The sequence below is a fragment of the Microtus oregoni genome, unplaced genomic scaffold (assembly GCF_018167655.1).
Source record: "Microtus oregoni isolate MIOR12 unplaced genomic scaffold, Mior012 000005F_ref0000423, whole genome shotgun sequence".
Lineage (NCBI taxonomy): Eukaryota > Metazoa > Chordata > Mammalia > Rodentia > Cricetidae > Microtus > Microtus oregoni.
This window is the reverse complement of record NW_024543064.1, coordinates 59,124,141-59,150,472: the sequence shown is the minus strand read 5'-3', so window position 1 is coordinate 59,150,472 and position 26,332 is coordinate 59,124,141. Positions and strand designations below refer to the sequence as shown.

At 42.3% G+C, this 26,332-nt stretch overlaps 2 protein-coding genes and 1 non-coding gene across 3 annotated transcripts in view; 1 reads left to right on the top strand and 2 right to left on the bottom strand.

Moving 5' to 3' along the window:
- The window catches only part of Focad (focadhesin), a 286,838-nt gene that overhangs the window by 36,792 nt on the left and 223,714 nt on the right, over positions 1-26,332 (top strand). Inside the window, exon 5 of the mRNA XM_041651620.1 lies at positions 21,421-21,525. Within this exon, the coding sequence (XP_041507554.1) occupies positions 21,421-21,525 (105 nt within the window). The remainder of the gene's footprint in view (positions 1-21,420; positions 21,526-26,332) is intronic.
- LOC121448040 (eukaryotic translation initiation factor 1) lies at positions 2,010-3,176 on the bottom strand. Its single transcript, XM_041651624.1, has one exon. It carries the CDS (start codon positions 3,127-3,129, stop codon positions 2,788-2,790), a length of 342 nt encoding a protein of 113 aa, XP_041507558.1. The 5' UTR covers positions 3,130-3,176; the 3' UTR covers positions 2,010-2,787.
- On the bottom strand, positions 12,111-12,218 carry LOC121448997. The gene has a single exon (XR_005974456.1). It is a non-coding gene; the product is annotated as a U6 spliceosomal RNA (small nuclear RNA).

The window sequence follows — 26,332 nt, the reverse complement described above, 5'->3', positions numbered from 1 at the left end:
AATGAATTGACTTATTCTAAGAAGGGAACTTGCACAGTGACACGGTTTTTACATTGCATTGGCTGTCTGTAGTCAGCCCTTGGCGCCACTGATGTGTGTTAGAAAATTATACCGCAAGTTTCTCTTAAATCTTTGATGACATAGGAATGTGTCTTCTGCGTGTTCCTGGGGAACACATCCTTTAAACTTGTTCTGTATAGCCATATTCCCAGACAGAAGGCAATAGAATGGCAGAGGCAGCAGGGGCTTGCTCCTTTCCGAGGTGGTCAGACAGGACGGTGTTTGAAGCAGGAGCACCGGGGCGAGAGCTGGGGTGTGGCTCTGTGATACCTTGCTTATCTAGTACGGCTGAGGCTCTGGGTCCTATCTCTAGCTCTGTCAAGAAAAGAAAACAAAACAATTCAGAACAATAGTACCCAAAACCAATCCCCTGTAAACGAATTGCCGTTCTTTGCTTGGAGAAATGGCTTTCTGGAAAAGAATGTTAAGATGTCACCCACCTCCTTGTGTGGCTTCAAGTCACCAGGATACAGGACCCCACCACACTTAGTCTTCTCCTTTGCTCTCCTGCTGAAGACTTTGGCATTCATGGTGACAAGGGAGCCTCCCCTTCTCTAGACCTTTGTAGTAACTCAGTCTCACCACGTCAATGATGGGGCAGCTCCAGTTTCCCGTGGGGAGCATTCTGCTCACTGATCGGTGTCCGTAGTTTGTCCAGGCTGACAGTGGGCAGAGGCGCTGGTTCATTTTTAAGTGGTAGTTTCTCAAACCGACTTTCCCAAAGTAACCTGGATATGATGCAGCCATGGCTCTGACTCTTGTGGCTCTGGAGTTTCCCAGAATTCCCTGCTCATTCTCATGCTCTTCCCCTCCTCTCATTTTTACTCTCATGGCATAATGTGGGTGCTTACTTTCTTTTATGCCTTCAGAGTAGTTGTGACTCTTAGTGTGGAAGCCTCTCTGGGCTGTAGTCTGTTAGTCTTCATTGCCTCCATTCTTTTAACACTTCTTTATAAATCCTATTTCGTTCTCCCTGGTCACCTCTTTGTGTATTATTTGATTATTGGCTTTCTGTTATATCTTTCTATCTATAATCCTAAACCCTGTAATGTAGTGTATTAGTCTTCTCAAGCTAGCTCTGGCTACCTATTTGTGCTGTGATTCTTCCCATGACCCCTCTACTTGGATATAATGCAACTGCTCACCTGTGTATGAGGTGAGTGTTCCTTCTCCTCTTCCTCTAGTGCCACCTTCATTGTCCATCAAGACTCAGCCTAGATTCTTGTGCCTTTTCAGCTGAGTGGCTTGTTCTCTCACGCCATTCTTACTTGTGTTTGAAGTGTGCCACACACTCTGGACTTCATAGATGGCTGAGTGGTTCTGAAAAAGTAAGGGTTGTATCATCTTTATTTCTTCCCTGAGAGAGAGAGAGAGAGAGAGAGAGAGAGGAATAATTTTAGAAGTCATTTTAAGGTCCATTAAGTAATCTCTCTGAGGATTTTGAAGCTAAAGATTTTATGTCTTTCTTACTCAGTAGTTGGCTTTAAGTAAGCCACATAGATTTTGTCTTAGTCCTTTTCAATTATCCGGTACCAATAATGGAGTTCATTCTCTGTTCTATCCTGCATAGTTTTAAAATCTATAAGTAGTCTGGCAATGGTGGAGCATACCTTTAATCCTAACACTCTGGAGGCAGAGACAGGTGGATCTCTCTGAATTTTTGGCCAAACTGATCTACAATAAGTTCCAGGATAGGCTCCAAAAGCTACAGAAAAACCCTGTCTCAAAAAAAAAAAAAGCCAAAACTGTAGGTATATAATCTATTTGCATTGTGAGTTATATTGCCTGGGCTAATGAGATGGCTCAAGGGGTAAAAGTACTTGTCACTAACCATGAAGACTGATGGAGAAAGGTGAGAATCCACTCCTGCAGGTTGTCCTCTTGCATGCTCTGGTATATGTGCCTATATACATATGGACAAAAATTGGAGTTATATTTCTTTTTTTTTCTGAAAACAAGTTTTATTTAAATAAGGGTTTAAATACATTACATAACATTAAAACTGTAAGGGAAAAGAAAACCAAAAAACCAGTTTGTTCCTTCACATGGCACTGGGTAGCTGCTACCACTGAGTTGAAACATACAGCTAGCCACATGACCGATGGCATCAGTTTGGTATCTGTTCCCTTGTCATAAGTTTAATTGATACGAGGCTGGCCCCACCCTTCAGTTCTTCCAACATCCCTTGCGATATGCCTGGCTAAAAATATTACCCTGGTGGCAAGCCACATGTCCATGACCCCTGGGGAAAGATGGCCATTTCTGAATTCTGCCTACCTGGTCGGACACCAGGGGCTCTTACTAGAGATTCCCTCTAGTGGCATAGCTACTGTGGTGTTACCCATTCTCTTGTTCACCTGGGCTGTTCAAGTGGTGACATTCTCCTAGGGCAGGGGATTCTGTAGGGGGAGAGCCAAGGAGCTTCTGGGCAGACATAGCCTATGAACTTGGGGCTCTGGGCTTGGCTGAAACATAGTTATTGCTTTATTTCAGGCTGGACACTGCCGGGGCTACTGCTTGACCTGTTTAAATGAGGGACTTCCAGACTAGACAGCATGGCTCTTTTCAGTTTATTGCATGAAGGAGTTACACTAGTCCAAGTTAAAAGCGGACCCCAAATGGTTACATTATACAAGCTGTGAGGTTTTTAAACTTGTGACAAGGTACAGGAGGGAAATTCTACTCATTGCAAGGAAATCCTCACTTAAGCTTCAGAGTCACAAGCACTTAAAACCCATGAACCTTCAGCTGATCGTCCTTAGCCAGTCCAATCTCTATTAGGAACTGGCATATGTTCTTGCGCTGGTCACCCTGTAGCTGAATTACTTCTCCATATTCTGGATGCTCAATTACAGTACCATTGCAGGCAAATTTCTTCTTAAACGCCTTCACTAGTTTCTTTTTATCGTAATCATCAGCGATCCCTTGGACAGTGGTAAGAGTCTTCCTACCGTTTCTCTGTTGAATTCTTATATGGATATAATCCTCAGTGCCAGCAGGAAGCAGGTCATCACCCTTACTTGCATCAGCAAAGGGGTCGAAAGAGTGGAGGTTCTGAATAGCGGACATACGATACGATTCCTTTTCCTCGGTGGAAACGGCCTGCGGAAGGTGGCTGCAGGAGAAGGCGGGTGGGGGGGGGGACGGAGCGTCGGGAAGCGAGGGGGCTTGAGGGGGAGGCAGCTGAGTCCTTGGCGGCGGCTCAGTGACTGGGGCCTGGAGTTATATTTCTTACAATAGGGTAGCAACTGAGAGGACCAGAACAGTGTCTTTGTGTATTTAGATAGCCATTAGGCCAGGAGAGGTGGTGCATGAGTTATGAACCCTTGTGGTTCTTACAGAGGACCTGGATTTGGTTCCCAAGCACCCATATGGTAGCCCATGATCAAATGTAGGCACGTGTGTAGTGCATATGCATACATACAGGCAAAACACTCATGTAAATAAAATAAGATCTAAACAGAACACAAAAGCAGCAAGACCTTTAATTCTAGAGGATTAGCCGAGAAAATTATACTGGCGTGAGTTATTAATCACTCATTAGTATAAATTCTCAATCACAATATAAACCATAAAGTATAAGCATAACTAATGATGGGTATGCCTGCCATCTATTTATAATTTTCAATAATATTATTATTTCTTAAAAGTTCAAATGTGTTTTAGACTAGGTATAGCATTTATAGGGACTTAGGAGGGAAATTCTCTGGTCTCCTTGCTCTTTGTTTTTACACCGGTACTGGGTCTCAGTTTCTTTTAAAGGTTATTTGTGTGTGTATATATTATATATACATATTATATGCCACATTATAACATGTATATACTTTATATTTAATAACTATTAACTTAAAATAACTGTTCAAAGATATATGAATATATATAACTGAAAATTTATATGTACATATATCTCCTTTTCTAAAACCAGAAGTTGTATGTATATAGTATAAAATATTCTTTTCTTCATGTTCTGTTTTTCAAGTTCTGGAGAGTAGCTGTAAGCAGAGGATGCTCGTTCGTTTCCTGGCTGTCCACACCTAAATAATCACACCGAAACTATATTAATTCCAACACTGTTTGGCCAGTGGTTCATGCGTATTTTTAGCTAGCTCTTACATCTTAAATTAACCCATTTCTATTAATTTGTGTATCACCACGAGGCTGTGGCCTACTGGTAGGATCCCAGCATCTTCTTCCTTCGTCAGCTACCTGGTGTCTCTTTTGCTTCACCTACGTTCTCTGTATGTCTCTGCTCATATTTCCCGCCCGACTTTACATTTATTTATCAACCAATAAAAACAACACATATACAGAAGGACACCCCACATCAGGTAGCCAACAGCAATTGCAGTAGCCTGTAATTTTTGGAGGAAGTATGGGACCCCACTAGCCAACTCCAAAAGAGATGCCCATTTCTGCCACTGAGCTTTTTATTTCTTAACCTGTGATGTCTAGTAGGGCACTGCCTTGTGTCTGTGTCCCTTCATCCAGTCTATTAGATGGTAACGTCATTTAAACTTTTCTAAAGATCATTAGTGTTAGTTGCCCCTCAATTAGTGAATAATTTTATATATGGGTCATTACTGGTTTTTAGAATTCTTTGGAAATGTGACCAAAGATATAGAAGAAAGTCTTTAATTACAGTGAGCAAATATGGACATTCTGACAATGACAGTATCTTGGCAGTTTTTTCCTTATCTGAGAATGTTTCTGCCGTTTAAACTGTTAACCATGGGGAATTATAGCTGATGCAGATCCTGAAGCTAATCAGTTTGCTTTGTGAATGTCAGTGTTGTGTTTAGGTACATGTTCACGTGTGAGCATGGAAGCAGAGGACAACACCGGGCATTGTTTCTCAGGTGATGTCAGTCATTCTTGTTTTGAGTTTACATGAGCACATCTTTATTGCCTAAAATTCATAGTTTACTTTAGGACTGACTCTTGGCTTTGCAAGTTTTAAGGCTTTGGGTAAATTGTCTAATAGTATTGTATTAGTTTTCTCTTTACTCTGACCAGATACCTGGCATGCAATAACTTACGGGAGAAGAGGTTTTGTTGGCCACAGCTTTAGATTGTAGAGTCCATCATGGTAGAAATGGATGAGGGACCAGCTTGAGGATGTAGAGTCCATCATGGTGGAAATGGATGAGGGACCAGCTTGAGGGTGTAGAGTCCATCATGGTGGAAATGTGGGCTGGAATCCTCCGCATTTTTTTTTTTTTTTTGAGACAGTACTTTTTAGACCAAGGTTTCTACCTCTTTCTGGATTGCATGCAAGCATGTGCCACTATGCCCAGGTATATTTTTTTCACCCATTTTTCTTTTGTTTTTACTTTTAAACATGGGTTCTGGGGAACAAACTCAGGTCTTTTTGTTAAAGACACGCACTTCACCAGCTGAGCCCTGCTTCAGTTTGTATCATTGTGTTCTGAGCTGGGCCTTGTGTCTTACGTTTGCTGGTCTGGATCTTCTGCACCAGGAGATCCCCCCCCCCCCTCAGCCTTTTCAGTGCTGAGACTACATGCCACCAAGCCTGCTTTCAAATTTAATTTTAGATTCTGTTTGATCCTAAATGGTGTTACATAAGAGCTAAATTTTCTTTATTGTCGTCAGTAGAGGTAATAACTATTTGCATGTCAGAAAACAGAATTTTCTTCATTTGCTTTATTTCAAGTAGCAGAGCTTTGAGGTTTGCAGCAATTACAAAAACCAAACTTGGTGCTGCTTATGTTTTTTATAAAAAGCAAAATGAGAATGAAATTTAAGAAACTGGCTAATTAAAACCAGGGGCTCCAGCCATCCTCCTCGCCCATTGCTGCTTCGGGGAACTTTAGAGACAGAAAACCGTGTCTGTCTTTGGGATCTGGAAGCAGGAATGACTTTGGCCCAAACAGTGGGTTTTCAGCTTGCACTGCTTAAGTTTCTTCTTGCCTCATTTTCTCCTCTCCACAGAGGTTTATGGGACACTAGAGATACTTGGGAGCAGAGCGCCTCAGCAGGACTGATTGTCTTTGATTGAGGAAATTACTTCTAAAACTTATCTTTTCCTTTCTCTTAACATCACTTAGGGCCTGAGATGAGGGTGGGGCGGGCAGAGAAAATGCCTGCTATGGCAGCTTCTGTGGTAGACTTGTAGAGAACGTACCTCGTGGAGGTCCCACAGCAGCACAGCAGAGGCAGAGAAGTTAAGACAACGGCAAAGTCGGGGAGCATATCTCCGGCTGATCGCCAGCTCTGTGGCCCTTGCAGGTTCAATCTGAAAAATGGCTTTGGAAAATGCCCGTCACCCGAAACCCAGCCCACAGTGTGCGAGATGCTGGCTCAGAGGCTTTCCTTTGTATAGTATGATTTTGAGAGACTTGCCATCTGCAGTGTCCTGGTTGTCTGAACTTAAGGGAGTGGCTGGGAAAGTGTCTGGCTCTGCTTGAGAGACTGTGCTCTTCAAAGGAATAGTTTGATGTCCCAGAGTGTTCTTGCTTCAAAGCCGGGGCAACAGGAAACAATTGTAAACTAGTTTTTATAGCTTCTGTAAACAAAGAAATGGATTTAAGGCCTCTGAAATGTTCTTTTAATCAGTAAGGAAATTTGAAAAAAAAAATTGCTTCCCTAGGGAGGTTGAAGGAACAAGGGACCATAAAGGACACACAGTAAGGAAATGATTATCACCCGTGAATGCGAGTTTTGAGATGAATGCAGACTGGAATTAAAGTGAATGATACATAGGAGCGTATACTTTTCCTGTCCTTTGAAGAATTGCTTGTTTTGAGTTTAGTTTGTGTTTCATTTTGTCTTTATATGAATTTAAGGATTCCCAGAGTAAGGAGTTCCCACTTTTCATTCCTTAGATGGTGGGTTTTTTTTTTTTTTTTCATTCTTTTAGCTTCCGGAAAGCTCATGCAGCCTTTGTTACTGTTGCTTGGTAACGGGATTATGAATAAAATCTTACTCTCCTTTGGAACCAGGTATTCAGTTTTCGATACTGAGGTGTCAAGACAGCCTGTAATTTCAGCTCTGCTGCTTCCCATATCCCTGCTTTTTAAAACGTGCCTAGTGGGAAGGAAGGTTATATTCCAGATAAACCAGGCTAGCATTTGATTTGTGTGCCTTTTGTGCTTTCAAACAGGAAGGGACCTACTGTTAATGCATTTTGCAAGGGTGTATTGAAGATGGGAAATTAAAGTATATTTTCTGAAATTCTGAAAGTCTGCTTTCCAAGGAAATATTGAATAAAAGATTAAAAATTTCATTGTGAGTCTAATGTTTAAAAATGATTCTGAGGATTATTTGGAGTTAAGATTGAAGATAACCGAGAAAATTTTCATCATCTCTTTTATTGATGATTCTCATCCTCAGGAAACTTAATTGCTTTGTTATCATGCAGAAAACAGCTAACTTGAGGAGACGCTCTTCTTGGCTCTCTGAGCTGAAGATTTTTGCACTATTCAGCTTCCTTTTCCTTACTTCATTTGGCAGGGCAGGGGCCAAGGAGGGACATTTGTATGAGGGCTCCTCCAAGTGTTTGCAGGATGCAGCCTTTAATCTGACTTTAGGTGTGTCCTCCTAGCCAGCAGGTTCTCCCTCCTCTCACCCATCAGAGACGTCAGGCCCACGCCTGCTGCCCCACCAATCTTGTGTTTTCAGTCTTCCCTATAGGCCCCTTAGCTTGTCTGTGGATGTTCCCTCTCCTTTCTTCTCATCTTCTCCTCTCTGTAAAGTCCCAAGAGCTCTTTAAAGCTCATAAACGGAAAAATGATTCCTCACTTTCCTCATCCAGGACATTCTGCCTCACTTCTCTTTAAAGTTCCTTGATGGGGCTGAAGCTTTGCTTGTCGTTTTAAGAGACATATTCATGCTAAATGTTTCTGGGTGATTTAAGAAGAGGGCCTACTGAATGTGTTACTTTTGGAGCAGAAAGCTGCACCAGAAAAAATTTGGCTGTTTTCTGGTTACTTAGAAGATAAATGAGGGGTTGGTGAAGATCTTCTCCCAGTCAGTAGGTTGCCTTTGTGTCTTAGTGACAGTGTCCTTTGCTTTACAGAAGCTTCTCAGTTTTAGTAGGTCCCATTTATTCAATGTTGCCCTTAATGTCTGTGCTTCTGGGGTTACACATAGGAAGCGATCTCCTGTGCCCATCTGTTGTAGGGTACTTCCCACTTTCTCTTCTATCAGGTTCAGTGTGTTCTGACTGAGAGTGAGGTCTTTAATCCATTTGGATTTGAGTTTTGTGCATGGCGAACAATGAGGGCTGATGAGACGCAAAGGACAATGGCACGGGGTTTTGATACTACGTAATGTGATGGCTTTGTGGGAGCCTAGCCAGTTTGGATGTTCTCCTTCCTGGACCAGGATGGAGGGGGGAGGACTTTGGACTTTCCACAGGGCAGGGAACCCTGACTGCTCTTCAGACTGGAGAGGGAGGGGGAAAGGAGTGGGGGGAGGGGGAGAAGGGTGGGAGGAGGGGGCATAGGGTGGGAGGTGGGGGAGGGAAATGGGAGGCTGGGAGGAGGTGGAAACTTGTTTTTTTTTTTCTCCTTTTCTCAATAAAAAAAACAAAACTGAAAAAAAAGAAGATAAATGAGAATACAGAACTTTCTTAAGGGAGCTGGCAATAGTCTTCCAGTATATATATATATATACACACACACATATATATATATATATATATATATATATATATATATATATATATATATATACTTTTTAAAGAAGCATTTGTTCCATGAGTCATTTAAATATGTTTTCCTCAGGACTGTTTTTATTTTTCCCTCCCTTTCTGTGACTCTATCTCTTTTTCTTCTTATTTTTTCATGGATTTAAACAATGACTTGGTCTTAGGTCGAATGTTTCTCTTCTATTTGTTGCTGAGTTTCTGAGAATGCTGGAGGCTGAGCATTTGCAGTGCTCAGAAATCTTTTCTAGTTAAAAAGGGAGTTGGCCAGCTTGGCCAGCTTTGTACCGCTTGTAGCCACTTGGGTTTTGTTTTTTGTTGTTTGTTTTTTTTTTTGTTTGTTTGTTTGTTAATCTCTTTTAGTCTATCTCTGGTCAAATAAAGGTACTTGTTTGTACTTCCTATTTGATATGTTTTGAAAGCCAGAGCCAAACATCATGTGCGTTTTTTAGAAGGAGGCTGAACATGTGTGAGCAGTGTTTAGTGTTGTAATCAAATAAACCCAAGCAGAAGAAACCCGACACCTGGGGTTCATAAGCAGTTGTCATCATTTGTATATGCCTGGTGTAAAGCAATTTGCATGAATGGTTTGAATTACCATAGTTTGTATAGCTTGGCCGGCTTTTTTCTTGTTTGTTATGCATGGTTTCTGGAATCCTCAACATCATTATTGAGCCCCACTCTCTGTAAGATTTGAGTCTTGGGTCTCATGCCTAGTGAACACCTAGGTTCTTTTTGTAATGTCTCTGGTTACTGACATGTGACTCAGAGCTGAAAGCTCCTTTATTCTCAGAGTTCTTGAGTAACTTTGTGTAACCTGACTTTAAAAATCAGGAAAAAAATATATTACTGAAGGATGTTGGCACCAGTTTCCTGAGCATGTTTGAGCCCTTTGCTCCTTGAATCACAGAATCCACTTGAATCAGCTTGGACATAAGACTACTTACTCTTTGTCTACTGCCTCCTTCTGCCTTTCCTCCCCTCTCCTCTCTTCTCCTTCCCCCTCCCCTCTCCTTTCTTTTCTCCTCCCCTCTCCTTCCTCCTCCCCTCTCCTCCCCTTCCCTTTCTCCTCCCTCTCCTCTGCTTCTCTCCCCTCTCCTTTTCCCTTTTCTTCTCTTTTTCTCTCATCCCTTCCTTTCCCTTCCCTCCCCTCCCTTCCCTACTTTCCCTCCTCCCTACCTCCCTCTCTCTCTTTCTTTCTTTCTTTCTTTCTTTCTCTTCCTCTCTCTTTTCCTCTTCCCCTGCCTTAAATCTTTGGCCTCAAATTCACTATATAGTTGAAGATGACCCCAGTTCTGTGTTTCTCCCTCAAGAGTGCTGAGATTAAAGATGGGCACAGCTGTGCTGTCCTGTTTATATGATGCTGGGGATTGAAGGCAGGCTGGAACCCTTGTGCATGCTAGGTGAGCACTCTATTAAGTGAACTACAGCCCCAGTCTGGTCCTTCTTCCTTTATTTTTGTAAGGGAGGCTGCTGCATGACTCAAGAATAGAGAAGCACATGGGTATCAAGAGACAACTTAGATTATAGCTCTTGTATTTCATTCTTGATTCCTGCTACAGACTGACATTTCAGCTACTTAACTCACAGGCTATTGCCCACTTCTGGCTTGCCATCTCTTACATGTGTAAGGAATAGCCTGCTTAAGTGAGAATTTCAGATTTCTGAGGGCAGGGCCTGAAGTTAGATAACTTGGCTCTTCCAGGACCTGTGTGTATTTGTTTCCTGGGGCTGCCATAATGCCTATAAACTTGATGATTTAAGTCAACAGAAATATGTTTTTCAATTCTGGGTAACAAAATCAGCGAAGTCTCGGGGGTGGCGGAATCTGTTCTGTCTGTCTTCTAGCAACAGATGAGTTCCGTCTCTCGGCTTGTGGTTACGTAACTCCAGTTCTGCCCTGTACTCTCATCTGCACCTTTGCTATGTGTCTTCGTCTTAGATATTCCTCTTCTTTCTTTTACAAGGTTGCTGCTTATTGGGTTTAAGACCCACCCAAGGCGGGCTCTTCTTGTGATCTCTAATTAAATTAGTAAAGATGCAAGTCTTATCAGGCTGTTACATAGACAGGCATGCAGGGGATTAGGTCTCAGACATGTTTTTAGAGGGTCCAGTTTAAGTCTGTATCAGTAATGTCTTCATTGTACCAGAGTGCAGTATGGTGAGGTCTTCATGTCCCACACAGAAAAGAGACCTTGATGTATTCCAAGAAGCTTTCTTCACAGGGGTTGATGACCTGGGTGGCTAGACCTAAGGTCAGTTCTCGAGGTTGATCTATGAAATCCACATGCATGAACCCAGACACACCTCCCTGCACATGCAGCAGTATACACATGAACATAATCGTGTACAAACACTCACACTGTATACACATGGAAAAACAAGATAGAATAAATTCCTTCAGACCAGAATAACAACAAAGAAAACAAAATCAAAGTAAAGAAAAGCAGCTTTAATTGATTACTGCTTGTGTATCTAGCTATTTCTTCATAACTTTACACCTAAGGTTCCTCATTTAATTTTCAGAAAAGTCCTGGGCAAGGGGTGCTTTTTCATGGGCAGTACAGTGTCCTGTTACTCGAAGACACATGATACTCGATTGATGCTGCATCTTTTGATTACCTAATAACTCTAATTTTATCAGTTTTTCTTTACTTATTTCTTAAAATAATGCTATAAGGAGAACTTTTCCAATATTTACTTTGGTTACTTAAAATTACAGTTTATAAATGCCAAGTGGGACAACCGCGGACACACACACTTTTGTACTGAAGGCTGGGGCTGTAAAGATGGCTCAGGAAACATTGACGGGCAGAACCTGAGTTCAGTTCTCTTCACACCTCAGGAGCCTGCAGTATCTGTCACTCCAGTCTTGGTGGGCACCCGCACTCCACACGCACACAGTCACATGCACACATTCACACCCACAGAGATTTAAAATGATAAAGGTAAGTCTTTAAAGAAATTCCAAAGAAGCATTTTTTTTAAAACGTCCTTTGATGTGCCCAGTTAGACTTTCTTTTATAAAAGTTGTAATGGATCATTATGGATATAATTATGGCTTTAAGTACACTTTAAAACTCCCATTCTATTGTCCCTCTATTTCTAAGGTGGTGTAGATTCACGCTTTGAGAGCAGACTGCTAAATAAAGTCTAAAAGCTCGCATTGTTCAGTGATTTTCCTAGATAACAAATGTGTTCAGCTGGGAGGGATGGAAAGAAAATAGCATCTTGTGAAAGGTGCTTCTTGTAGCTGCTCTTATGTTACTTTGCAGGAGCCATCGAGTATTGCAGATCTCCCTTTGGAGGTATTTGCAATGTGGGCGATTTGGGTACATAGTTGATAGCCTTTAACGCAGATGTTGAGTTTTTTTTTTTTTTTTTTTTTAATATGGAACGCTTCACGAATTTGCGTGTCATCCTTGCGCAGGGGCCATGCTAATCTTCTCTGTATCGTTCCAATTTTTAGTATATGTGCTGCCGAAGCGAGCACAGATGTTGAGTTTTAATATGCCATCTGAATATTTATTCTTATTCTCTCTGGAATCTGAATAGTTTCAGTGTTGCAAGTATATGGATTGAGGTTCAATAAATGAAAAACAATGATAACAACAATAACAAACACTGCCTTCCTTCTACAGAGTTGTCTCATTGCTTGATAATATATGTATTATATTGATTATATTCCTCATGTGTTTATAATTCTTTCATTGTCCACCTGTGCAGTCCTTGAAAGGATGGCTTTCTATGAATACAGCCAGTAATACTGTTGTTGTTAATTGAACTCAACCCACTAAATAATGAATTTGAATACCACATGCATGTGTGGTCACACCCACCTCTACAAAATGGTGACAACAACCTTGAGAGGGACGTGTAAGCTTTTTTCAAGCACAGCAAAAGGAATTTTAAAAGCAGTGTGACCATTCTACTTAGGATTTGCTTTTGTAAGTGGCAATCATATTAATACATTTCTAATTGGTAGGGTAGTAGGGGTGGGCCAAGGCTATAACTTTTTCATTCTTGGGCACATCTGGACAAGTCCCAGGCTTTGTCCTTATTTGATTATCACTTGTTGGGGGCAGGGGGTAGTGGTTAAGGGGTGGTGGTTGGCCCAGGCCTAGTACTTGCAGGAACTGAGGCCTAGTTCTTATCTGAGTTATTAGGGGTCTGCCATGATATTTGCCTGACCCTCTCAAATGCTCTTCAGGGTAGAGGTGGTAGCTACTTCTATAAGAGATGAAAGAAATAGATTTAAGTAGTTTTGAGGTGAGGTGTGTGAATTGGATTAAATATAAAGATGCCTGGAAAAAATATATGTCAAGAATAGCACCCTGATTTCACGTTTGTATTTTCTCTAGACCAGTGGTTCCCAATCTGTGGGTTGCGACCCTTTGGGGGGGTCACCTAAGACCGTTAGAAAACATGATATTTATATTACAATTCATAACAGTAGAAAAATTACAGTTATGAAGCAGCAACAAAAATAATTTTATGGTTGGGGTCACCACAACATGAGCAATTGTATTAAAAGGTTGCAGACTTAGGAACGTTGGAACCATTGGGCTGGGCAGTAGGGAATATTAGAGGACCAGGTGTTAGAGCACTGGTTCAGATTAGCACATGTTGATTATGAGGTCATTCAGATGCTGATGTGGGAGTGTCATATATGAATCTGTTGATTTCATTGGTTAAGCAATAAAGAAACTGCTTGGCCCTCATAGGTTAAAACATAGGTGGGAGGAGTAAACAGAACAGAATGCTGGGAGGAAGAGGAAGTGAGCTCAGACTCGACAGCTGCTCTCTGGAGCAGAGACACCATGCTCCCCTCTCCTGGGCAGATGCGGGGATAGCTCTGCTCTCTGAGACACACGCGATGAAGCTCCGACCCAGGATGGATGTAGGCTAGAATCTTCCCGGTAAGCGCACTTTGTGGGCTACACAGATTATAAGAAATGGGCTAGTCCAGGTGCGAGAGTTAGCCTAGAAGAGGCTAGATAGAAATGGGCCAAGCAGTGTTTAAATGAATACAGTTTGTGTGTTGTTATTTCGGGCATAAGCTAGCAGGCGGCTGGGGTGCTGGGGACGCAGCCCCGCCGCTCCTATTACAACAAGATGCTGAGGAGAGACGGTAGGCAACTGGTGGTTATCCCACCTCCCCTTTTTAATGATGCATCGTGAACACATTCTACTATGAATATACTAGGCATAATATCTAATCAGCTCTTTTTTGCCCTGATTAAAGTTTTTTGCTTTGCATTGTTAATTAGCTGTTCTGTGTACCTGAGACTCACACAGCTTGCTTATCTAAAAGCTAATTCCAATTCCTGAAATACTCCTCAGAAGGCTACTTTCTCAAGTTTAACATTTAAAATTTTTATTCATTCGTTTTTTTGCTGAAGGAGTATTTTATTAGAGGTTGAGAGGAAAAACAGCTGGGCAGGTGAACTAAAACCCCTGGTAGACTCTGGGAGGAGGGAGATGGAGAGAAAGCCCAGACACCCAGACCCAAATAATCACACAAAAGCTATATTAATTACAACACTGTTTGGCCCACAGCTCAGGCGTATTCCTATCCTTACATCTTAAATTAGCCCATTTCTATTATTTTATATTTTACCACAGAGGTCATGGTTTGTTACCTCACATTTTGCTTCTTGGGTTGCTACATGACATCTGTCTGACTCTGCCTTCTTTCTCTCTGCATTCAGTTTAGTTTTTTTCTATTCTGCCATGCCATAGGCCAAAGCAGCTGCTTTATTAACCAATGGTAATAAAACATTCACAGCATACTGAGGGGAATCTTGCATCATGGAGTTTCAGAGAAAGGAAGCTTAGGCTTTGGCCAGTATCAAACCACGAGAGGCAGAAGGGAAAGTTAAGCTTTTCTCAGAAAATCAGGTGGGCTGCATGGACAAGGCTCTGTAAGTGGCTGCCAGCAATGCTTTTATGTTTGTGGCTTAAGACCAGTCCTTAATAAAAGATACAGTTACCTTTAAGTTTTTGTTGATAGTGTTTATTTAGGAGATAGCCAGATGTAATCTATTTGTGTTCAGAGTCCTTCCTCAACTGAGATTATAACCCCCTCCCTAACTATTTTGAAATGAATTTAAAACTTCATACGCGCACGTAAGCACTTGATACTGAACCTCATCCTATACCTCTGTCCCCCTATCCTACTTTTTTTTAAACAACTAAATCAAGTTGTGCATATGTTTTTTTTTTTCTAATTCCAAGGAAAGGGTGGGCGCTTTTAAGCTGTGAAAGTAGCAAGTGGTAAAAAGTTTTTTTCTTTCTGTTATTTAAAGGGAACCTTGGATATTAGTGCTTATTATTAGAGCTTGAAGGAGAAATCCCAGGGCAGGCAAGCTGTAGATCTTGGCAGCCTCCCTGAGAAGAATGGAGGAGAGAGAAAGTGATGTTGTTAGTTAGGTTGGCAAGGAGCTCAGCCACAGGGACTCAGAAAGGCAAGTGACCTCAATGGAAACCCCTGATGTTTTGTAGAGACTAGGGGGGATTGACTGAAGTTTTCTGTCCCACCAGGTCCCACAGACATTTAGCCCTAAAGAAATCACACAGAGGTCTACATTAGTTATAAACTGATTGGCCCATTAGCTCAGGCTTCTTATTAACTAATTCTTAATTTGCCACATGGCTTGGTATCTTATTCAGCCAGGCAGTCACATCTTGTTTCCTTTGAGGCTGGGTCGCGACTGCAGACTGCACTTCCCAGAATTCTCGTTGCTCCACCTCTACTTCCTGCCTGGTCACCCTGCCTATACTTCCTGCCTGGCTACTGGCCAATCAGCATTTATTTAAAATATAAGTGACAGGATACAGATCATTGTCCCACAGCACGGGGTCAGGAATTTACCGAGGAAAAGTGCATCATCTCATTGAAGGGATAGTTATTCTGCCTATCTCTTTAGCATGGCTTATGGTGAACACCCCTCTCTCAAGGGTAGTCCCTTGGCCAGGTGATTAACCTGCCCAGCTGGATTAAACTCTTAAGGAAGGAGACAATGCGATGTCTCTCTCCAGAAGTGGATTCCAGTCTTGGCTGGGAGGTAAAAACTTTCCTTATTGGCCCTCAGGCCTCTGAAATCACTTAGGATCGGGATTGGGAATTTACCAACACTTCTGGCATTTCTCCTTCCAGCCTGCACAGGGCCAAGGCTTACGGTCTAGGGCATAAATTCAGGCCCCACCCCTAAACTGCTTGTCTCATTTCTGTGTTATGTGCTCGAGGTTACCCCCTTTGAAGAGGCAACTCCAATTGCCCTTTAGGAAATTGGGGATCCATTTAATCTAGCCTCTTTCTGTTGGGTGAGGTCATTGGGTGTGGTAGTTAGGACATACCTCCATCGTCCTATCCTGGGGACCTTGAACATGCTCCAGTGGTTACATTGGTCTAGCAGCAAGATGCAGGGAGGGAAAGAAGTCCTTAACTGTGCATGGATGGAGAAGAGGGAGAAGTAAAGGTGAGAGTTCCTATCTTCACAAAACCCAGGGAGGGAACCCGGAGAACTGGGACCAAGGATGTGTTAAAGTCCCTTAGAATCTCTGCTTGGGCTCATAAGAGCCTCCTTCCCACGGGCTCCTCCTCATTTTCCCCTTGGATTTCAGAGGCGGGACTGGAGAGATGAGCTCAGGATCTACTCTTAGGCACTTCCACAGCTGTTGGAGCGGCAGTGTGAGGTTCTTCAGGTGTTTGATCCTTAGGGAAGTGTCTGTAATATCTCCAGATGACATGACAAATCTTTACCAGAAATTCTGAGCAGTTCAATCCTTTTGTGGTTGCTGCGTATTACTGGAGAAGTTGAGACATTCTGTTTTGGGATTCTAGCTCATTAATAAAGGAATTTAAGAACAGACCCAAAAGAAAGCTTAAGAACGGTTTTATTAGAGTTTCAAAGAAAAACTCCAGGCAAGGCAAGCTGTAAATCTCAGTAGCTGCCAGGAGGAGGAGGCCAGAGAAGAAAAAAAGCCAGGTCAGCCACATGGTGGTCAAGCAGCCACATGCTGGGAGGGGAGCTCCAGAGGAGTGAAAAAGCCCAGAGTATCATAGTGAGCGGGCTTAGGCCCTGGACAACATCCAAAAGAAAAGGCAGAAGAAAGTAGAAAAACTGTCCCTTCCTGGGTCAGGACTCAGGTGGGCAGATGTAGTCCAGCCACATGATGCTTATAGGGACTCCTGGAAAACTTGTCCCCCCCCCCCCCCCTTTTTTGGCAGGTGCTGATGAAAAGTAGGAAGCATCAGGACTGTGAAGCCCCACCAATGTTAGCTTGAAGGAGTGATTCTCTCAAGGCCTGGTCCTAATTCTCCCTGGGATGTGGAGGAGCTGGGGATGTATGGATTTTAAGCCAATGCCAGTGAAATTAGAACCTTATTTTTAACATGAACAAAAGTTTCTATGCATGCCCCTGCCAAGTGTTTAAAATTATTCTAAAGCTTGTTTTTCCCATGTGATATAGATGGACATCTTTCCATCAGTTTACAGATCTGCTTGAATCATTATTAACAAGTTGAGACTGTCCTGTAATGCTAGGTTTGCCATAGTTCAACTGTTTCCCTATCAGCAAACATGTTTTCTTTCTTTCTTTCTTTCTTTCTTTCTTTCTTTCTTTCTTTCTTTCTCTTTCTCTCTCTCTTTCTCTCCCTCCCTCCCTCCCTCCCTCCTTCCTTCCTTCCTTCCTTCTTTCTTCCCCCCTTTCTGTCTTTCTTTTGAAGATAGTTCAATACAGTGTCTTCCTTTGAGTGTATGCAAGGTCTAACAATAGAAGGGTTTCTGGATGCAGACCATATGTGACCAGGGCATCTTCATTTAAAAGTTCTATAGGTACTCTAGCATGGCTTTCCACAAAGGTTGAAGCAGTGTTTGCTCACTGTGAAAGCGTGTATTTTCTCACTCACTCATCTGCACTGGGTGTTATGAATCTTACTCATTGGGATTATGTGGCTATATTCAGTTGTTTTCCTTTTTTATGTATATTAATCTTCTGTCTATCATCTAGGTTATAAATATTTAGTCTCTCACTGTAACTTTGTTTTCCTTAGTATCCTTCTCATAAGTTTCTTCAAACTGATTTTAGTTACATGTTGGTTTCTGTTTATTCTTTTACTGTTTACTATTGTTTGAATACTTATAATCACTTCTTAAAGATATGGTTAAGTTCTTTTTTTATTCATATTGATCCCATACTTTTTACTTACCAAATCTTTATTCTGTCTGTTTTTATTAAGTAGGTATAACTTGCATATTGTAAAATCAGCCAGCATTTTAAGATACTGAGTTAGCTGATTTTTAGTACATTTTCAAGAGCATGCTATCATTATGAATGATCTTTTTCTTCTTCTGTGCTAAGGACTGGAAGACAGGACCTCAGCTTGCTAGGCAAGTGATTATCACAGAGGGGATACTCCTCAGTCCTGTCATGTAGGATGAAGCAGAATGCAATCTTTACTCTCTTTTGTAAATTTGCATATTTGGAAGAGTCAGATCCTAGGGAGGCTCTGAGGAGACAAGTGACTCTGAGTCACTTGGCTGAGGCTAGACAGTCCCATCAGTTCTCCAGCTGATGATAGAGCAGCTTCAGTCTTATGCTGAAGGGGAGAGTGCTGGATGGGAGGACCCTCTTTCTCCTGGTGGCCCAGGTTCCTTACATGCCAGCCCCTTAATTCTGAATAAAATAAATGGATGCGGAATTGTAAAGGAGCAGTCTATTTCAAGGTTGTGGGTCTTGAGATTACTCCCTTCTAAGTCAGAGAGATCTGGATATTTAGAGTAGCAATCAAGATTGTCAAAACAATGACATCAGTCCCAATGGTCAGAGTTGTTGAGACCTCCATCATCTAAGGAGGCCTCCAGGAGGTGCAAGCAAACCCTCCTAAGACAGTTAGCATGCGTTTACGCTTTTGTCTTGACCTGTCTCAGGTAGGCTACTCTAAGGCTGTGGCCTGTCAACTTGCAGATATCCACCTTATCAAGAAAAGGGATGGGCCTCGGTCAGCAGCCATGTAACTGTAAATAGCTTTCTTGTGAAGCAGCCAGTGAGGAAACATCTCTGAACCTCTGGAGATCATCCTGCACCTCCCATGGCTTTGTAAAGACAAGAATGCCCTCCCCCGGCCCCTGTGTTTTTGTGTTCCCAGCAGACCCTGTGACTGCCCTGTGGAGTCTCTAGACCTGTCCTCACCTGTTCTGTCACCACCAAAGCGGAGGCTCTCAGCTAAAGCTCAGATCCAATCCATAAAACATTTTATTGAAAGGCTTTTGGGGGTCTGTGGTCCTGGCCCTGTTTTTCCCATGCATCCTCAACCCCAAGTCTATATCAAACTGTCTGTGTTAGCATGAAGTATTTCCAGTAGCTATCTCTTATAAAATATACTATGTACACTATAAATTCTTTTATATACTATAAAATTTTCTCTGTTTCATTTTATTGAGTCACAGTGAGATTAATTGGTCATTTTGTTGAATGAGGTAAAGTACCATGAAATTGAAATAATCATTAAGACCGGGTATGTGAGCATGGCTAATCCTTGACAATCATCCAAGAACATGCATAGAAGACATAATCTTGTGTGTGTGTGAGAGAGAGTGTGTGTGAGAACAAGCAGGCATGTATGTGAGTGAGCCTGCCTATTCGTGTGCATATGAAAGCCAGGAGTCAATGTTGGTATCTCTTACTCAATTGCCCTCTATGTTTTTTCCCCCACCTTATCCTTTTGAGCGAAGAGTCTTTCACTGAACCCACCTCTTCCCTCTACCCCATCCTAAGTCCTGGCATTGCAGACGTGCACTGCCATGTCCACGTTTGTGGGTTCTTGGTCTCCAAACCAAGGTCCTGGGCTTGCACAACCAGTACTTTACCTACTGAGCCCAACGAGAGAGAATCTTTGCTGGAAGGCTTTCATTTAGTGTGGGGGCCTGTCTACAGTAGATTCATACAAGAGATACCCCAGACATGTGCGGTCCCTGTCACAAAGTATTTATCTGTGACTCTTCACTAGCACGGGCATATCAGAGGGTTCCTATGAAAGGAGAAGATGACTATTGAAAATATCGTGGAAAATTCCTCAAGTGGAAGGGAAATGTTGACAGCCCCAGAAGAATCGACTTAGTGACTGAATCTCAGGAGTGTCAGCAGCAGTGCTGTGAAGTGGGACATGAGCTATGCATCTGATAGATAGGGGCAGAGGTGGCTCAGTGGTTAGGGGCACTGGCTGGTCTTCCTTGGGGCAAGGCTTGATTCCCAGCATCCCATCAGACGACTCACAATTACCTGTCACTCCAGCTCCAGGGCTTCTAACACCTTTGGCCTCTGCAGGCATGCATACACACAAATAATAAATTTATTTTTTCCTGGTAACCAGATTAAAAAAGTATAAAGAAACTGATAATGCTAATTTTAATACCAAACTTTGTGTAACTCCAATATCAAAATCTTGTTTTATGTTTTTTTTTCCTGATTTTTCTTTAAAAATTATTTTTATGTGTATGGTGCTTTGCATGCATGATATCTGTGTACCACATGTATTTCTGATGCTCACAGAGGCTAGAAAAGGCAATGGGTCTCTCGAATTGGAATTCCAGATACTATGTGGGTGCTGGGAATCAAACCTGAGTCTTCTGGAAGAGTAGCTAGTGCTCCTAACCATCTCTCCAGCTCCTCATTCTTTCTAATTGAATTTGTTTCCCCCCCCCTCTTTTTATATTTAAGTCTTTAAATCCAGCATATGTTTTATATGCAGAACATCTGGATTTGGACTAACTACATTACCTGTGTGCCTAGTAGCCAAGTGTGGCCATGGCTGTTAACTGCTGTGGTCTATTACATAGTCAAATCCTTTGCCAGATGGAAGATTTTAATCGCATTAAGACATATAGTCAGTCACAGCTCATGTAAATGCCCCGTATCGTGGGAAATGTACATCTTGTCCTGACCCTAAAGTTAGTGTGGATGGTGAGTTCTCTGTTCTGAAGGGTAAATGCCCAGTGACATGTTGGGCACTTAGGAAAAATATTAGCAATCATGATTTTTAAATTTACTTAAAAATTAGTAAATGATTTTATTTCTAAGATTTCATTCTAGTTTGTGAGATATTTTAAAAGGGTACTTTTTGATATATTTGTCCTATTTCTTACAGAATAAGGAAAAACTTTAAGGTATATTCCTCTTTTTATGAATTTTCTTTCAATGGCTTTTGTTTTGCTTTAATTGGTGCCCTGGCCCACTCTTTTGCATGGTTGATCCACTTCATATGTCTGGTTATTTTCCATGGTCTGCAGATATTTATAAATGACTTGATCATTTATTCTGGGTAACTGATGTGGTCACTGAGTTGAATTATGTGGGCTAATGTTTGCTTTTTTTGCTGATTGATTTCCCCCAAGTGTGTGTAGGGAGGTGATTGATAGCTGGTTTGAGTCTTTGAGCATGTTTTCCTTTTTCATATGTGGGTCCTGACTGGGCTGAAAAGTGCCCACTGTTCAGTGTGGGTGGCAGACTCCCAGTGGCTCCAGAATGGTGAGTTTGGAGGGAGGTACGGCTCGTTAGAGCACTTGACTAGTGTGTGTGAGGCTCTGAATCCAATGTTTAGCATCACAAGAAGGAAAGGCAGCAATAAGCACCTGTTTAGCATATTCTTTTTCAGTTTGGGACATTTAGCATATTATTATATTTCTTTACAGGAATATGCCTGGTTTGATAAAAGCCCTTGTGAAATTATTACAAATCCAAGCACTAAAGGAAGGACAAAATGGGGAGAAGGACATTCGGGATATATACACTATCAGGTGAGTCTTCTCTACTGTTGTATTTATTTCGTTTTATTTGAACATTACATTTAGTGTGTGCGTGCACACATATGTGAGTGCATGAGTGTGAGTGTACATGCTTATGAGTCTGCTTGTGTGGGAATGTGCATGATTGTATGTGAGTGTGTGTGTGTGTGTGTGTGTGTGTGTGTGTGTGTGTGTGCTTTCACAGAAGCTGGAGAATAACCTTTGGGAGTTGTTCTCCCCTACCACTGTGAGCCCAAGAATCAAACTTAGGACATTAGACTTGGCATCATTACTCTATTTCGCTGTTCTTTTCTCTCTCTTTCTACTTAAAGCAACTTTTATATCATCAGCTAGATTAAGAACAAGATGTCATTTCTTAAGAATTATTATGTTTTCATCCAGTAGGATATGCACACAGAAATGGGTCTTCATTTCTCAGGAAGTGACTGTTTCAGAGACACAGGAATGAAAGAGTTGAGCACATGCTGAGCACCCCCAGTATGGGTTTCCGGGGAGCTTCTTTGGCACAGAGATCTGTTACTCAAAATCGAAGTGACTTTTTTTTTTTTTTTTGCTTTAGAATATGTAACTGTCCGTGTGTGTCATCTGGCACTTGGTAGGTGGAAGCAGAAGAATCGCACTTGGGAACAGAGGAGACCTGTCTCAACGCTAACAACATGCTACTGTTTTTTCCCAGGACTGTGGAAACTGAAGAGCTCACTGAGCAAATGTTTTTAAAGCATGGGTGTCGAGAGCAGGGGGTTGGGTAGGGCAGGAAGGCAAGCTTCTTTCCAAGGAAAGTCATAGGAGGCACTTGTTTGCAGGTGTAGTTACCCAGGTCAGTGTCTAGTGAGGAATCACATTTGCTTTTTCTTTGTCATCTCTAGATTGTGACAGGGTGAGTTGCTATCAGAAGAAAATACAACGCAGTAAGAACAGAGTGCACTGGGCTGTCATACTCAGTGCGTCCTGGTGACCTCACTTATTACCTGCCAGCTCCCAGGAAGCCCTTTCTTAATAGAAGGGCCTTCTGCAAGGGACCCAGATGTGCGCGATGAGTTCATGTTACCTCAGGAACGAAATTTTCGTATTTCAAAGAATGAAGGCAGGGAGTTGGTTTAGGGGTTGGAGTTGGGATGGCTTATGTGGCCTGTAGTGCTTTGAGCACGTGTAGTAGAGTTGACCGTAGGCAGGATCTCTGCGGGTATATCTGGAACAGTGTTGCCTGCGAGTTCCGTGTGCTTGTCGTGCTTACTGCTTGATGGTCAGTGACCAGTGTCTGGTCCTGCAATGTTAGTGTTGCCTAGGATCTTTCTCGTTTTTGTGAGTGTATTATCTGTGGCTTCTTAAGCTATTTTTTTAAATGTTAGATTTGTATTTTATTTATTTTTCTAGGCATGCTTCCCAATGTCTTTAAATATATAACAAAATGTGGCACAATATCTCATTAACTTTTTTTTTTTTTAAAGCCCTGACTGGGTTGGAACTCCAGTGTAGACCTAGCTAGTCTTGAACTTACAGATATCCATTTTCTTCTGCCTCCTAAGTACTGAGATTAAAGACATTCATCAGCACACCCATCTGCACTGAAAATACTGTAGGAAACAGGTTTACAGCGCAAGTTTTACAAATGGTTTTATTTTTCTTCCACCATTATCCTCTCCTCCCTTTCCTCTTTTTCCTTGTTCCTTTTCCCCTTTTCCTTCTTTCTTTTAGCATGATAGCAGTGCAAGCCTAGCTTGCAATTTCTTTTTTATCTATTACCCTGAGCAGAATTGATCCTGAAGAGTTGGTGAGTCGATCCTAGTATTTCAGGAGAGGCACTTGCAAACTCCATCTTTAAAAGGAATTCAAAATTTACTCCTAAATTTCTGGGATAGAAAATAATTTCATGTTATTGTTGCTCCATTATTTACTTATTTTTCTATAGAGAAACTCCCAAGGTTTTTAATTATCCCGTATGACAGTTTTATTGGGATATAATTCACAGACCACGTGAGGGGTACACTTAAAGTATACAGTTCAGTGGTTTTCGTTCACAGTTATGCAATTATCACCGTAGTCAAATTTAGAACATTTCTTCCTCCCCCAAAGACATTCCTCACCCCATTAGTAGTCAGTTTATATTTCCCTCCTACCCAGGAGAGCATTTCAGATCTTTGGTTCTCCATATTGCCTGCTCATTAGAACCACCTGGGCATGCTTCAAAAGAAACAAACGTAGCACCATCCAAATACTTCACCAGGCCAGAATCTCTGCTAGGAGCCCTATGCGTTTTTAAGTACTCCCAGGTGGGTCTGGTTCTCGGGGAGTACGTGGCGCAGCAGGCTGCGGACTGGTGTGGGCACTACTTAGCCCTGGGCCCTGCTTAAGTCTAAGGTGGAGGCCAGAGATCTGACAAGCACCCAGGTGATACTGTTGCTGCTTGTGCTCCCACCCACTGTCACCAAGTCGCAGAGTCACTGTAGCATGAGCAGCACCTGGAAACTTGTTAGGAGGCATCTGCTCTGGCTGCACCGTAGGCTGCCCGAATCTGAGTCTACATTTTGGAAGATTTTTGTAGGTAGCTCACGGACTCATTGATGTTTAAGAAGCACAAGTTTAGATGATGGCGATGTGAACCATTCTGCGCTACTGAAACAGTATGGTTATTCTTATTCTCACACTGGTTGTCCTTACTGTGTGTGACTGACTTCACTCATCCGCCTTGCCTCACCTCTGTCTCTTCTGTAATTCACTCTGTCTTACAACTTGTTCTTCTCAACGTAGTCTTATTTTCTCAAGGCAGTAGGTATAAGGTGTGGCTAGGGAGCCCAGTTTAAGGCACTAAAGATAAATGGGTATGTAAGGTTTGCCTTCAAATAGCGTGGCACACTAAGAGGTCCGGAATCAATCATCCGAGTTGGTAATGTTTATGGAGAGCCCTTCTGTGAATGGCTGTTTGGCATTATAAATCTGTAGAGTGTAATCGAGTGTATTAGAGCCTGAAGGTCCCCCAGAGGGGATTGCGGATGGCAGGAGCAGAGGAAAGGTAAAACTGGAGTGCAGATTCCCCTCGAGAGAGCTGTGATTACCTGAGCCAAGCATAAAATTGTCATGCTGCTTTGGAGCCTTCTCTGCTACGTGCTGGTTAGCAGTATCAACCAGCCTTGCAGAGGCAGATAGTGAGCTCGATAGAAGACATGAGACTTGATATCGACTCAGAACTTCAGTGAAGGCACAGGATTAATATAAAACCATAGTATGGCATATAATTGGCATTTTGAGTGTAAAGCTAATCTGTATTTTTCATGATATTAAGGACTTTGCCACTTTGTAGCTGTTTTTTAAAAATGTTTGCTTTTTTTTTGTTCAAATGGCTGGTTTATTTGAATCATAATGACACAGAATATGTGGTCATTTTAACAGGTCTGTGGAATGGCTTATAGCATGCAGGTGTGGGGGAGAATATGTGAGGACCAGGACCCCAGTGAAGCTGATCCTTCTGTTGGGCTCAGCGCTCAGTGGTTCTCAAAGTCTATACACATAAAGAAGATTTGAGAGATGCTTAGAACCACGGCTGCTCCCGAGTTGCTTGTCGAAGAGTCTCATTCATTCCATAGTTTTCAGTGACTTGGGAGTCAGCAATTTCATCCAGTTCCTTCCTGATATGGATGTAGGTCATTTTGTATCTCACACTTAGAAAGTCTTCCTTCAGCCCCCAAGAACTTGATGGCACCACATCCGGGCTACCAAGGCCCAGAAAGTTTAGGATAGAGGGTATCTTGAGTGGCTTAGCCCCACCTCCTTTCTTTAGTATGACATGTATGCTCCTCAGCTTCAAGGAACAAAGTTTGTCTTACCACATTAGTCATGTACAGTGGAGAGGCTGGGAGCAGAGCTATAGGATGATTCTAAAGAAAAACCAAGCCAAAGAGTAAGCAGATGCAGAGAGAGAGAGAGAGAGAGAGAGAAAGAGAGAGAGAGAGAGAGAGAGAGAGAGAGAGAACGAGAACGTAACAGGTCCTAGATCCATTCAGTGACTTAATACCATGTCTCTAATGCATGCTAGTGTCTTCACGGTCAGATGGTGGGTGGGTGGTTGTGGGAGCAGGAGAGGAAGAGAGTCTTAAATACCCTCTTAGAAACCCACACAGGTTGTCAGGGCTTCCTATGCATAAGGAGTTTATCCTCAGAGTTTTCCATATGTGGTTTTGCAGCCTGGGCCTGAAGCACACACTCACTGGAATTTGAGTACAGTTGATTACTGACTGTGCCTCGAGCAGCCCTTCTCAACCTGTGGGTTACAACCCTGTGGAGTTGCATGTCAGAGATCCTGCATATCAGATATTTCCATTATAATTCATAACAGTAGCAAAGTTATAGTTGTGCAGTATCATGGAAATAATTTTATGGTTGGGGGTCACCACAACATGAGGAACTTTATTAAAGGGTGTCAGCTTTAGAAATGCTGAGAACTGGTTTAGAGAGAGAGCTGAATTATTGGTGTTGCTAGTAAAGTTGATCTTGCTCCGCCTAAAGTGTCCTTGTTGAGTTTCATGGCTTACTCAAGACTGAGACAATGGGGATGTTCTATCGGGAACTCACCAAGGCCAGCTGGCCTGGGTCTGAAAAAGCATGGGATAAAACCGGACTTGCTGAACATAGTGGACAATGAGGACTACTGAGAACTCAAGAACAATGGCAATGGGTTTTTGATCCTACTGCACGTACTGGCTTTTTGGGAGCCTAGGCAGTTTGGATGCTCACCTTACTAGACCTGGATGGAGGTGGGTGGTCCTTGGACTTCCCACAGGGCAGGGAACCCTGATTGCTCTTC